General features: G+C 47.5%; 1 protein-coding gene across 1 annotated transcript in view; it reads right to left on the reverse strand.

Moving 5' to 3' along the window:
- Positions 1-1,202: 1,202 nt before the first annotated feature.
- The window catches only part of LOC126534649 (BPTI/Kunitz domain-containing protein-like), a 50,627-nt gene continuing 37,279 nt past the window's right edge, over positions 1,203-14,550 (reverse strand). Inside the window, exon 5 of the mRNA XM_072289093.1 lies at positions 1,203-1,550. Within this exon, the coding sequence (XP_072145194.1) occupies positions 1,529-1,550 (22 nt within the window). The 3' untranslated portion in view covers positions 1,203-1,528. The remainder of the gene's footprint in view (positions 1,551-14,550) is intronic.

Here is a 14,550-nt window from a genome sequence, read left to right on the forward strand (position 1 = left end):
TTTCTGACGCGACGACGTTATGCTTCAGCGTCATAGATCAATTTACCTTAAACACTATGGCTTCATTGTTTACAAGCCTTTCTGAACTATAATTACAATACAGAAGCTTTCAAGCTTGCGCTCTATTTCTACCGCACATGTTTATTTTCGCATAAGACAAAGAGAGACGGAACAATCCCATCTTGCAAAAAGTCTAACGAAAACTAAGGAAGTTTTGTTTGAATTACAATAAAAGTGGCTTAGGTGTCTGGTAGCACTGAGTGCAGACGGCCATGGCCGCATGCGCTCCAACAGGCACCATCTGTCGCGCACCGCGGGCGGATGCGTATAGGCACTCAGAAGCGAGCTGGCGTGACGGCAAGCGTACACGTGTGGTCTGTGCTTAAGGCTTAGGACTCGAGCGTTGTTAAGCATAGCTAAAATGTTGCGACAATAATGGCACAACTCATTCATTCTTCTTAGGCCTTCTGTGGGATAACTGCCATGGTATATTTAGAGGTACGGTTATCTTTGACATAGCGCGCTTTATTTTTAATTAGGTATCCATCTTGTACCAATAGCCATAGTTTCTCTAAAAAAAAAATCGTTGGTTTTTTTTCCTACTTCTAGAGTAGCAGAGTCTGTAGCCGTCGGAAGAGGGCCTAGCTGCATGTAGATTGCTTTGTGTATATCTGGGACGCTGCCTTCAACTTCGCGCGGTCCTGCAGAATGAAGTACCTGAAACTGAAAGGTAAAGACGACACTGCACAGTTTAGAACACTCTGAACACAGAATAGAAAACACCACAAAAGCACCGGATCAGCGCTTTCGTGAGTCGGTTCTCAGCCATGAGTCAGCATTTGTGTGGTATGTTCCGTCTTTTTTGCCCCTTCGCACTTTTGTTGAACATACACTTTTACCACCTGTTCAAACATGCTGTAGTTCTTCAATGAGCGAAATACGTAGATTGTTATTTGCAGTTGGTAAGCAGACCGCTACAAGCTTTTGCCATCACCTCCTCCCAATTTCAGGTAATGTCTGGGTAAAGCGTACTAACCTTCGTCTTGTTTTGTCATTTGAATTTAGGAAGCTGAATGTGGTAATCGACTTGACATAAGTCCATTTAATGGCATGATAATGGTTATATAAAGTTGCAGCTTGGAGGATTGAGACGATGTTCACATTGTGTCCTACATGTAGAGCTAGTTGTCGACTGATTTGCATTTTCTGACATGCGAAACGTCATGGTAGTAAAAAGTCCAATAAAGATGAGAATATTTAAGGGCGTTCTGTGATATGCAGAAACGGTGACTGTTATTGTCGCAATAAGCAGACCAATGTAGTGTAGACATAAAAAATAGAATACTAGTGTTCCAAGTGACAGTAAGGATGTTTTCAGATCCACGCCCACATACACAGTTGTGAAAATGTTCGCAGAGATAAGCTTTGTAAAAGAATGCTCAATACACCCGTTGTACGTATATTATTAGAGCACACTTGAACGACTTGGTTCAGATAAGACAGTTGAAGAAATCCTGTGCTGTGGCTCCTATTCTCCGAAGGGAAATCCTCTGTAAGAAAGTGAAAAAATTAACGCTTAGACAAGTGTTCTATAGTTGGTTCTACCTAAGAAGCAAGAGCAAAAAACCTGTCGGAGTAGTATGCTGTGTTTTCACACGACATGAATTTTTTCAAACACTTGTGTCAATTTTTAGCCAAGAATTTGTTCCACATGTGTGCGTTTTTTATAATGGTGCTGAGCCCTTAGAGCCGTCCAACGGTTTATCCGAGTGAATTAAAGAGTTCCTGAAACTGTTCAGACAAATTTTGTAGACGCGTAGCGTACAGCTGCAATAAATCATTCACACGGCAATTTGTGTGAAGCGTCTCATATTAAGAGAGCTACAGACGATGACAAGTTACCCTCTTCCATAACCGCGCATTTTCTCCTCTACTCGTTCGCCGGGTGATCGGGGCTAAGCTCTGTCTTCGCTATGCGTCATGATGGGACGTCGTGTTGCGGACTTCTGGTTGTATTGGAGCCAGCGCGTGAAGCCTCTCCCCCTCCGCCAGCCGCCTCGCAGTCAATCACTAGCGACAAGTATCGAAGCAGCGTATCCGGTATTCTGGTAACCACAGGCGAGCTGGGCGTTTCAGTGGATGGGAGCAGGCGTTAACTAAAGCCCCTCCATACTACTATTGCTGTGATGAAGGAGTTTAACGGAGAGGTACGTGAGTCGCCTGATCGGTCTGCACGGTCCAGGCACTTGGTGGTGCAGAGCTTATCCAACCAAAGAAAGAACTGATATTGTTCTAACCAAGTGTAAAGCATTTCAAACTTTTAAAACAACGTGTTCAAGATTGCGCTACTGCCAAATATTTACACCAGGAGCAAAGTAGTGTATACTTCGTTAGTGCTATATTAGTTCTTTGTTTGATTGAGGTCTGTGCCACCAGGTGGCTGCAGCATGCAGACGGTTCACTTTCACGCCTCCGTTCATCCCGTGAAACGGCCAGGAGCAGTCCGCTTGCGCTTGCGTTTACCCGAATACCGGACACGCGAAATACTATTGTGGTAGTAATCCTCTGGCGTAAAGTAACGGCTTCAACCGCGCAAATCCTGGCAGTGGTCGGGTACCGACAATACGAGGCGCTGCAGCTTCTCCGTTCGTCTGCTGCCTTGCAGAGGGACACGATGTCACTGCTTGACATATTGCCAGTCGCTTTGTTTGCAGCTCACGACGTAACAAGGGTGAACCATGGTGCTCACGAAAAGGACGATCGAGACCACTACTGACCGCGGAGCTCTTGTCAATGTGGAGCACGTTGCAACGCATGTAGACGACACTTGCTGTCTTCCAGAAGCCTTGAGTTTAGTGGTAATGTGTCTTTGTGCATTCTCTTTCTCTAACTTTCTTTTTTACAGAAACAAATTAACTAACATTCCTGCTATAACCAACAACATTCGTTGGCCACAAAGTTGGAAAAATGATCAATGACGCACCCTGGGCAGCCAATCGGATATGTCGCCCTACTGGCGTGATATATAGTCACCTCGCGTCACCTGGTCAGGGGTGGCTGAAAACTCAGCCGGCTGACATGCTGAGATTGTTAGCGATGTACATTTTGAAAGCTTTATAATAAATTACACGCTTTAAGCGGAGCACTTATATGCTTCAATTAATGATCACAAGGACCTATCTTAGGGTTTCATCACGTTTGTACAATATCGTCAAAATTGTTTCCGGGTCCATTTAAGTAAATACGACAGGCTGACGGCCACATGCACCTGCTCGCCCAGTCGAAACTACTTGCTGGTAAAGGTGACTCATGGTCCAATGGCGATGGTTACATTCTGACTTTCCCAAACGAGGCCTAGCTGATCTATGACACTTGTGTTGAAGGTCTCTTTTGGTTGTCTCTTTCGCAACGTGAGCCATGAACGAAAATATCACGGGCTTGATACTGGATACACTCATTCAAAAGGCACTGAAATACCTAAGCTCATTGTACTAGCCGCAACGTCTGACATATCCTTCTCGGAAGTTGGACAAAGCGCCTAATAACAATTTAAATTAAATGTGACTTCTCTTACTAAGTAAGATGTAAAAATATCAATGTTCAATTGGAATTATATTCTAATTCAAAAGCAGAGCCTAAGTTCAGCAGTGAGTGATAACTACAAGCGCGGACGTGGACATCTAAATCTTTACCTATATTTCTTTCTTTCTCTTTACCATACCCCAGGTCACGTAAAATTTATTTGCCTACTGGCGCCGCAGCAGAGAAGCGTGCCAAGCAACCTTTGACCAGTACAGTTGCCCAAATACTTTCAAAATATATTCACAAATACGAACGGCATTTTCGCATGGTTCTCGTAAGAAAACTGGCACGCTAGCTCAGCTGACATTAAACAACGTTAGTGACGTTTCACTTCGTAAATGTGGGTGACGCGCAAACGTATGGGTGCTAAAGCGCACACGAAGCTATCGACGCTCTGTGCGACTAGACGACGAGACTGTCCGCATCGCAGATTGCTTTAAAGAAAGGGCTAGGGCGGCCGTGCCATATGCAACAGCCACCGGAGTAGAACGCCCACGCCCTTTTCAAGATAGGATTCTCGCAGCCGCGCCAAAAATAGCAGCCGCCGGAGTAAAACGCCCCCCACCCCAATGGGATGACCGCGCTTCGTCGCCGCGTTCCTGCCTTGTGCGCGTGACCTTGAGCCGCCATCATCGGCTCACCTTCGATCGCTTTCACTCGCACATGCAGCATACGGCGCGCGGGTACGACGGCAACACGAGACGAGCGCGGTACGTCTATACGGCACACAGTACCCTTAGCAACTGCCAGAGGAGGCGTTCTTGCCTTGTGCGCGTGACATTGAGCCGCCATCGTCGGCTCACCTTCGATCACTTTCACTCGCACATGCAGCATACGGCGCGCGGGTACGACGGCAACACGAGACGAGCGCGGTACGTCTATACGGCACACTTGCGGCACACTATACGGCCCTTAGCAACTGCCAGAGGAGGCCAACCCAGCGTGCCTCAGCCTACCCTCCTGCTCCGCGACACTTCACCTCTTTTCATCTTGGGATGGATGCATGGATGTTATGAGCGTCCCCTTTGGAACCGGGCGGTGGGTTGCGCCACCAAGCTCTTGCTATTATACTGCCTAATGTCCTACCCAGGTTAAGCAATAAAAAAAATAAAAAAAAAACACGATGAATTCCCATCACCAAATTTTCTTACGCCCTATTGAGAACTTTGCTTTAGTGGGACTCCGTCTTTTGTAGCTTCCATACTTTTCTTACACCAATTTTCCAATCACCTCTTTCTAATCTATATTGCGGACATGTTTACTTTCCCCCTGCCCTTGCTGAACCCAAGGGCTTCAAGGAGGCCAATGGTTTTTGAATCGACCGCTAGGCAGGTATCTTCACATTCTTTTAAAACATGCTCCAGCGTTTCCCTAGCTTTACCGCAGCAAGCACATGTTTCTTCTTCCTTCTTATATCTCGCTTCGTAGGAGCTTGTTCTAAGGCGTCCTCATCCCGCTTGGAAAAAATAATGCGCTTCCCTTTGAGTTATCATAAATTGCTTCTTTCTTAATTTCGTCTTTTCCTCTTAAGCAGTTTTATTCTCCCGCTTCGCTCAACGCCACCTGTACTCCGTTTCAGACTGCAGGCGCAACGCTGTGGAAGCTAGGCAAGGAGTTCGGTGACGAAAATGTATTACTTCGTGAGTACCGTCCATGCCTCGCTGCGCACCAACGGCGTTCGCTCACACGAGCGCGCACTTGAGGCTGGTGCGACGGCCTGCCAATAAAGAAATCGGTCAAAACAACGCATTAGATAGCCGCATACGACAGTTTGTTTCTAAGGATTAACACTTTCTTCAATCAATATTGAGCCTGTACAAAGAGCAGCTTCGCAGAGCTGCGATCAAGAACATCGAACTATTTTTAAGGGCGGCCGAAGCCGCTGCAAGAAATCTCTCTAGCCTTCACAGCGGTGTACCTGATGCCTGAAACGCAGTATAGAGTTTTCTCTTGGTGGTATTGCTTTTCCGCGCGCTCAGCGCTATCGCTCCAACTTTCCCCATCGTGCTATTATCCTCTCCACCTTCAGGCGCTTTCCTCCTCCGGTGCTCGCTTCGTTCCCGGCTTCAAACGTCGCCAACTTGACTGGCCGGTCACTTACGCTTGCGCGTAGAAAACGCTTATTAGAGAGTTTTAGTTTAGGGGACGCAAGCGGCTTGCGTACGCAAGAACTAGGGGCGACGGTACTGCGCATGCGCAGACCGCTACGTCTACTTGCGTCCTTGGGTTGTTTGGCCGGCCGAAAACATCGCTGCCCCTAAGGGGTCACGTTACCCACGTGACTCTCGCGGTGTAGGAGAACTTAGGAGTTGCTAGCTGGTAGATAACCTAATAAATATTTCGCCAAGTGTCGACAGAAGTCGTTTTTATATATATTAGAGAGGTTTAGCGTGTCCGGTATTCGGATAAACGCAGTTGGGGCGTTGGGGCGGAGCAAGGAGGATATATAAAACTTGCTGGAGTGGAAGCCGCCTATACGCGCCTATGGGCAAGGGTGAAGCCGCGCCGAACGGCCGGCGGCCATCTTACCAGAGGCAAAAGTCAACGGCGCAACCGCGCCTGTCCGCGCTTCTACTTTTTCGCGCTGCTCATGAAGGCGCTAGCATTCAGAAACCAATGAAAACAAGTGCTTCTGGTTGTAAACGGTTATCTCCCATCAACTGTAGCAGCCAACTGGCGTGAAGAAGGCTATTTAACTGCTGAAATATTAAGGAGAAAAGCATAGCGCAGCCGCGCTTTTTCGCGTTTACAAAGCAACGCTAACGAGCAGTTCTAGTATTAAACGTCTATTTTTCTTCAACCAGAGGGAAACTGGCATGTACAAGGCAGTTTGCCAGTTCAAATATTAAGCAGAAAAGCTTAGCACTGCCGCGCTCGTGCTTTTCCGCGCTGCGGATGACGTTGCTCGCATTTACAGAGCAACAAAAACGAGTGGTTCTAGTTATATCCATTTATTTTCCATCAGCTAGCAGAAAATTGGCATGTAAAAGGCAGTGTAACTGTACAAATATTAAGGAGAAAAGCGTAATGCAGCTGCGCTCACGCTTTTTCGCTTTGCTGATGCAGCTGCTCCCATTTAGAAAGGAATGCAAATGTGTGGTTCTAGTTGTAGTCGTTTATTTACCATCAACCAGCAGCCAACTGATACGCAGAAGGAAGTTCAAATGAGCAGATATTAAGGAGAAAGTCTCACATACAGTCAAGAACACCATGACAAACACCCTACTGGTGATTGAAAATAATCACCCTCGACAAAAGTGGTCTCACTTTGTTTTTGATCAGTTCACAGTTTCGTTCTTTCGTCATGTGGTGTATTCTCACTTTTATATATTCTTCAGCGATTTTTTTGCACAAAATATAAATATGGTTATCAAGTGGATCAAGATCAAGGATGTGGTCCTCCAGTTTCTGGAACCAGTCTTCATGCTTGCGGCCTGGACGCTTCCTTTTCATCTGAAATAGACGCCATATGTACATCTGATGAGTCTCAAGTCAGAGAAAAATAAGCAGTTGTAAAGCTATGCCTCATTTGCTACCAAAACTTACTGCTTCATAAAGGTGGATGTATGTTATTTTCAAATTTTGCTTAAGCATCTTTTCAAATCATTAGCCTGTTTATTTTGTTTAGCATCTGAGCTTGCATATTAATTAGATCTCTTTACGTCACCACCGACGCGCGCTTACTGAACAGATTTGCAGACTGGAGCCGCATCTGCAGCCTACGGTTATGAGTAGCAGTTTTCGTACTTTTTATCCTATGAAAATGAAAAAAAAATTGAAGCTGTGCAAAATCTAGGCGCAATAGCGGTCTCTATCCAATGTCATGGTTACAGCTTAGCTGAGGCGACCCTGCCAGACAGCAAATTTGGTGTAATTTTCATAGAATGTCATTCAAAGGTAATGCCTTTCATTAGCTGTGACAATGGTAAATTTAATCACATTAGTTGAAAACGACATCCGCGGTCTAATGAGCTCGAGAAACTCAGTCGCATTTCTCGCTTTTGCAGCTGGCAGGGCACACAGTGTTGATTTTTATCCGGCTTATCACGGTCACTTCTTCTCAACGAAAACGAGACCGCCACAAATACATCGCGCGACGTTCTAACATACTCACGGGCTTCTGTAGATGCTCCGGAAACGCAGGGAACACAGAAGGAACACTACCCGCACGCAGTCGTGTTGTCTGTCCGGTGCGGTCGAAGCACTCCGGCGCGAAATGCACACAGCAAAGGCGATCTCCATCTTTCGCATGCCACCTTTCACGGCAAACAGCCCGCTCCCACAGGCTCCTCAGCTCCGGATCTTTTGGAAACCTGTCGGCAATTCCAGGACTATTAGTCGTTGCGCACACACACACAACTTATCAGTTGACATCCATCGGCAACGCGAGCGTAGTGGCCCAATGAACGTGTTCTCGTGTACTTACATGTGAAACGTGAGGCCACAACGCTTCTTCAGCCTGTTCGCACATCCGTAGGCAACGCAAGAGGCAACCATAATCAAATCGATGGTGTTTACATGCCCCTCAAATCAAATTGCACTGCATACCAACTCACGAAAACAGCAGCGAGAGCCGGTGCCGCCGGCGCCGAGCGCGCTTTCTGCCTCTGGTAAGATGGCGGACGGAGGCTTCAGTCGGAGCGCGCTCTCTCCACTCCAGCAATTTTTATATATCCTCCTTGGGGCGGAGCCATAAACGGGAGCGGCCTGCATGGTGCATCCCCCTGGCGGCGCAAAGCTCAAATGGACAAAAGCAGCTAATATTGCTGTAACCAAGTCTATTCTACTTCGCTGCTGGTGTAAATTTTCGGCACTGGCGTAATTGTGTTGCTGCCAAAAATTTATACCCGCAGCAAAGTAAAATACACTTAGTTACTGCAATATTAGCTGTTTTTGTCTGTTTGAACTTTGCGCCACCAGGTGGCTGCACCATGCAGCCGCTCTCGTTCATGGCTCCGCCCCAACGCCCCAGCCTGCGTTTACCCGAATACCGAACACTCTAAACCTCTCTATTAACTGCTTTTAATAAGAATACTTTTATGTGCTTTACTTCATATGCTTGATTTCATGTTTTAAAAAATAATAACGCAGCAAAGATCAGATGTTGATGGCGCTGCGAGCGCATGCGACCTCACTGCGGCTTGCGTTTGGGGCCGCTAACCTATAACGTGTTTCTGCTTGCGTACGCAAACGCAAACGCACCCAAGCACTAGGGGACCCAACGCCTTGCGTCCCCTAAACTAAAACTCCCTATTAGCTTAAATTCCAGCTACAGAATTCAATAGACCGGTAATAATCCCGACAGCAGAACTAGGCAAGCATCGGCGAGTATTGCTATGCCAAAGGATGCTTAGTTACTTGCAATATATACTGCTAAAAAGGAGCCGCATCATTCTGTTGTTCTTGAGAGAAATCTGTCACACGAGCTCTGGTAATATTAAAGCAACTAATAGGATATATCTCAGCTTTTTAGAATGACGAGAACTTTCAGAAACACCCGCAGAAGTTACAATACCGAAACTTTTGTGTACACATCCAGACAGAAATATCGACCCAGCCACTGCTGTGGAAAAATTTAATGAACATTTCGCGTGCACCATGCGCAGCACATCCCCCAAGTATTAAGATGTGAAAGTTACCGCATCATCAACTCTTCCACTTGACGGCTGGACATCCGCGTGGTGGAATTTGGAATTGCATGTGAAATGCATTGTTAACGCTTCAGTTTACAGTAACGTTTTATGTATTCGTATATTTCTATGAACTGGCACTCAGGCTCCATTACTCTAATGTTTCAGGAAAATTTTTTTTTGTAAGATTAGAAGAACATTCAAATGAAGCCAACAGAAACTTTGAATTCACCTTAAATACGGACACTTTAACTCGGATACTCTGCGTCGAAAAGTTTAGCCACCGGAAAATATTTTCAAAATGTGCGCCGCTATCTGTAGCTATATATAGCAACAGCGCGCAATCCGCCATCTTACCTACTGCGTAGAAAAGTAAAACTACGATGTGCCGTTTAATTAATCAGGTGCAACACTGTGCATGTTGGGCAAGATGTTTGCTCTCAAAAAGGTATCTCTCCGCGCGCTCCGTCAACGCTTCGGTGCTCGCGAACGGCCTTTTCTCGGGCGAGCATGCACGTGAGGCTTCCGCCACCGGCTGCAAAGAAAAAAAAACCCCCCAAAAATTGCTGGCTTTCGCGTAATCGAGAATAGATGTAAGCCTGAAATGGCCACCGGCAAAGCAGATTGGTTGGAGATGCTACTAGCTACAATGTGAAAATGGATGTAGTGCATGTTCGCAACAGCACACCTCACCACGCCATACTGTGCACTGGTCCACATGGACGTTGCCCCGCTAGAAGAAGAGAACCACCTGAAGGAAGCACGACAGGCAGCGAAAGACGCCAGAGAGACCGAGCGCACTGCCCAGATAGAAGTAGAAAAGCGCCCGAAGGAGGCGCCGCCACGCAAACTTAGCAAACCTCGATTCGTCTTAGCAAACCACGATTCTTTCTCCGTGAATTCGACGTAAGAGATCGGCGAACTGAAACATATTTCATTCAATACTGAGCCTATATAAAGAACAGCTTCGGACAATTATGGTCAAGTAACATCGAACTATTTCTAAGCGCGAACTCTGCCACTGCGAAATCTCTCTAGCGTCCACAGCGTTGCACCTAATGTCGGTAACGGTATAGTGGGACAGCATATCTACCAGCAGAGCTGCGGCTTTCGCCTTTGTTCATTACTCACCTACCACTGTTGTGCACGCTTCTACGAGCAGAACAAGGGACACATGGCCACACCCGTAGCCAACCACGACATTTTCTATCAGCAACTGACAGAACAGAATAAGCGAACGTTAAGTCCGTGTGCAAAATAATGGTTCACGCTTTAAGCGTTGTATTTTGTCCGCTGTTTTAGTACGTAAAACTAGCATTTAGCACCACATCTAATCCTCTCGCGTCTCAGTAATTACATTAAGATGTATGACAATGACCAAAATATGCTTTCTGCGTTGTTTTCCAGTATGTCAGCTTCATTTGCTTTGTGTTGTGGGACATTGATAGGAATACTGGAGAGTTTTATCATAGCCTAAAGCACTTGCGTTAGCGACGCAACGCTAACGCTTAGAACTGCACTACGCGGCACGAAATAGTCTTTTAGTCTCCATTTCTCTTTAAATTGAATACAAGCGAATACTTCTTTCAAGCGGTTGACATCGTACTGGGTCGTGAAGCTTGCACGAATCATGGCCAAAAGCACCGAGCATACATAATTTCTTGTTGCCTGTTTCGGCTTGACTTCGGGCCGTATCCTTTGGAGCGGGAGAATGAATGAAAATATAGATACAGGCTTTGGCACCACCCCAATTTGGCAAGAGCAAACATGGCCAAACTTTCTCGTTAAGCATACTGTGCCACTAATCACAAACGTATCTGTAAAACTGCGCCCATTTCTCACGAGTACGCCGCTGTCGAATCATCAATACACAAATATAAAGCAAATGCGAGCATTTGTGAGTAATTATTGAGCCAAGGCCGACGACTCAATGTATTCGAAACAGGCGACTTTCACAAGGAAGCCTTACGTAGAGCAAGATGGCGGCCCCCGTTGATGCATCAAATGGGCGCCGCCATGTTGCTCTACGTAAGGCTCCGTTTGCGTGCATTAGGACTGAATGCTAAAATGGCATACGTGCATAAGAGCCCCAAGACTGTTGATGTGCGGCGCATGTACAGTGTGGAGGACGCAGCGCTAATTCATTGCGTTTGCTGCTATATGCTACACTAAACCTGCCTAATTTGTTTAGCCATACAACCAGTTTTTATTGCGATAACAATTACATGAAACGGAAGGCGCATTTTTGTTATCGCCGTGATGTTCAGTATAAAGTCCAAGGGTGAGAACACCATCGCCGCGCGCCGTATGCTGTAGGAGCGAGTGAAAGCACGCCAGGGTGAGGCAACGACGATCGGAACTCAATCTCCCTCGCGCAAGAGAGGAAAGCCGGGAGGAAGCGCGCTGTCTTTTGTCGTGGGCATGTTACAAGAGGGCAGGGAAGGTTAGGGGGGAGGCGTTGCGCTTCCGCAACAACTCTGGCGCAGCCGCACGCAGTCACGCAGCCATTATCTTGAACGCGATCTGCTTTGAGAATCGGCGGCTTGTACTAGCTTTGCGTGGGCGGTGTTCTTGCTGCTCGATATACAGGCATATACCACACGAAGGCCACTTGATTCTAAGCTGCTGCCGCGCTTCCTAATATACAATATTAGGAAGCGCATATAGACTAAAAAAATTGGAGGACGCTTAAGCTTCGCCTTTAAGAGTCGAATGCGACAGCGTTCCCGTCGACCCGCCAAAGGGTGTAACACAATGCGCTACGGCAGCAGCGATCATTTATGAGGCGGCCCGCATCGGACTTTGCACCCACCAATCACGCGGTGAGCGTCGAGCAACGCAGCGTTCGGCGCGGCCACGAAACGTGCGCTTGAGCAAGCGGAACGAACTAAAGAACTCGGTGTCTCGGAGGGGGAAACGATGCACGCCAGCCAAACGTCGTGATCGGCACGGGCAGAGAGATAGACAGATAGTGATCTATAGAAAGGAAGGACGCTTGATTCTGCAACCCGTAAGGGAGCACGGCGAAGCGTCGTCAGGGGAGAGGGAGTCCGGGCCGCGACGCGCCTCGTACCGGTCCCCGCACAGCCCCAATGCGCGCGTGGCGCGCCACCTGTCGGGGCAGCGCTGTACATTGAGAGGAGGGGGTCTTCTGTGTTTGCCGCAAGATGGCTCTGCGTGTGCGGAAAGCGCAGAAGAAATGTAGCGGAAAGGCACTTCGCTACTCGTGTAACCGAGCCTGTTCATAATTACCGATATACACCGCAGAATGACTTTCTACGGCACGTTTATAAGGCAACACCGCATTCACTAGAAGCGCTTTTGTACCGCTTTCAAGCATCGAACTCGTGGCTGAGTGGTGGCGTCTCCGTCGCACACTCCGGAGACCCTGGTTCGATTCCCACCCAGCCCATCTTGGAAGTTGCTTTTTATTTATGAAGTGCCTGCCGTCATTTATCGCTCACGGCCAACGCCGCGGACGCCGACGGCACCGGCTTTTCTGCGACACGAGCTCCTTAACGCTATCGCGTTAAAAGCAGTGTATGATTTTTGAATATACTCTAGCGAAGATGATTTGATACTTTCATCGTCAGCGAGATACGTGGTATGGCTCCCTAGACAGATTTTTTTCTTGATTCATTTCTTTCTCTTTGATAGCTTGTGCATGCTTTTAGAATCTTTAAACTTGGCTCATGCAAAGCGCCTCTCCTGTTTCAACTTGTTTAACGTTATTCTTGTTTTTTGATGAGGGTGATAATACAGGGATTTGTGGCGCAAGAGCCAGCATGGCCAACGAGCGCCAAACCAGTGTTAATGAGTTGGAAGTGAAGCGATCAATTACTAGAGGTGGATGTGACGGGTCTGTAAAGTGCCTAAAATACTGTTGTTGCAAAGTACGTAAAACCTACATGTGTTAAAATTATGGATAATGAAGTGTGCTATTGACACGAAGAATACATTGTGAAAGAATAACGATATACTGAAATATGTCAGAGGCAAAAGTTTTCAAAAAGCAGCACTGCCTTAAGAGAGCTTATCCCTACCACCCCTCCTCCCCAGCCCCAACCCCCCGAGCAATGGGAGACCTTGTTGTCCAGCCCCGGCCTACCGACCCAGCTCACGCTGGCGGCTAGGGACTAGGAACTGCTGCACGCATATGGGACCTGAGAAGAAGGTTCCACCCCGTCTGGTGCCAGCGCGCACCAACCTTTCCTAAGGGCTCAATAAAAGTTTATTCTCTCTCTCCCCCTTGAAACGCAAGGATCTAATCGCGATCGAATGATGATTCATTAAACGCTATCTGTCGCTGCCCCATGAGAGATACAGGCAGACAGACAGACAAGGAACTTTATAGATGGTCCTGAGAGGCTCCGATGCCCCCTTTTCAGAGAGGTGAAGAAGCCGCGGCCGCTCCCACGTTAGTACAAGAGAGCCGAGGCTCACCACCGCATCGTGGGCTCTCTGGACAGCGTTCCCCGAGCAAGTGTTCTGAATTACTTCCCTGTCCACAACACGACCAGTCCGGACTAAAAGCTTCTGGATTGGTGGAGTGGAATAAAGTCAAGTTAGGATGCGATCCTGTCTGAAGCATGCGCAGTGTGATAGCTTGTGGTCTGTTTAGTTTGTCGTGGGAGGGGGGGTTAGAGCAGACTCTGCTGTGAAGGTAGTAGTGCATCGTTACCTCGTTAAAAGTGGAAAGAATGCCTCTCAACTCTACAAGCCTTAGTTCAACAAGACCTCGACACGCATTCGCGTCCGCGCGGTGGGTTAGTACCACGCTTGGACGTGTGTGATGTTGTTGAGGTTCGGGAGGGAATCCAGCTAGGAGTCGAGATGTGCCGGAAACACGTGATAGTATGTGGCCGTATTACTCTAACGTTGATGATTCCATGAGCTTCTTCGGTGATGGAACCACAGGAAAATGCCCTGACGGTCACCCTTGAGTCAGTGCATATTTTAGTTCTCTCTTCGTCTAGGAGTGCCAAAGCGATCGCTGCCTGCTCCGCACTAGCCGGGTTGGAGCCTCTGATGCAGGCCGCGCAAGTGACCGTGATTGACTGCCGTTGCGACGAAACCCGATTTGGTCATATACTGAGCCGCGTCAACAAAGCTGACCGTGTGAGGCGATTCTTTGATCTTCCAGAGCACTGCCACAGCCCGAGATCTGCGTCTGCGCGCGTTGTGTTGCGGATGTATGTTTTGGGGAAAAGGAGCAACCATGATGTTGTCTCTTAGGTGAACCATGAGAGAGAGAAAAAAATCTTTAATGAGCATAAGGATGGCTTGATTTGCAGAAGTGGTTCCCTCTTCACGGGAATCAATGCGCCGTCTTGGCTGC

The sequence above is a fragment of the Dermacentor andersoni genome, chromosome 7, assembly GCF_023375885.2.
Source record: "Dermacentor andersoni chromosome 7, qqDerAnde1_hic_scaffold, whole genome shotgun sequence".
Lineage (NCBI taxonomy): Eukaryota > Metazoa > Arthropoda > Arachnida > Ixodida > Ixodidae > Dermacentor > Dermacentor andersoni.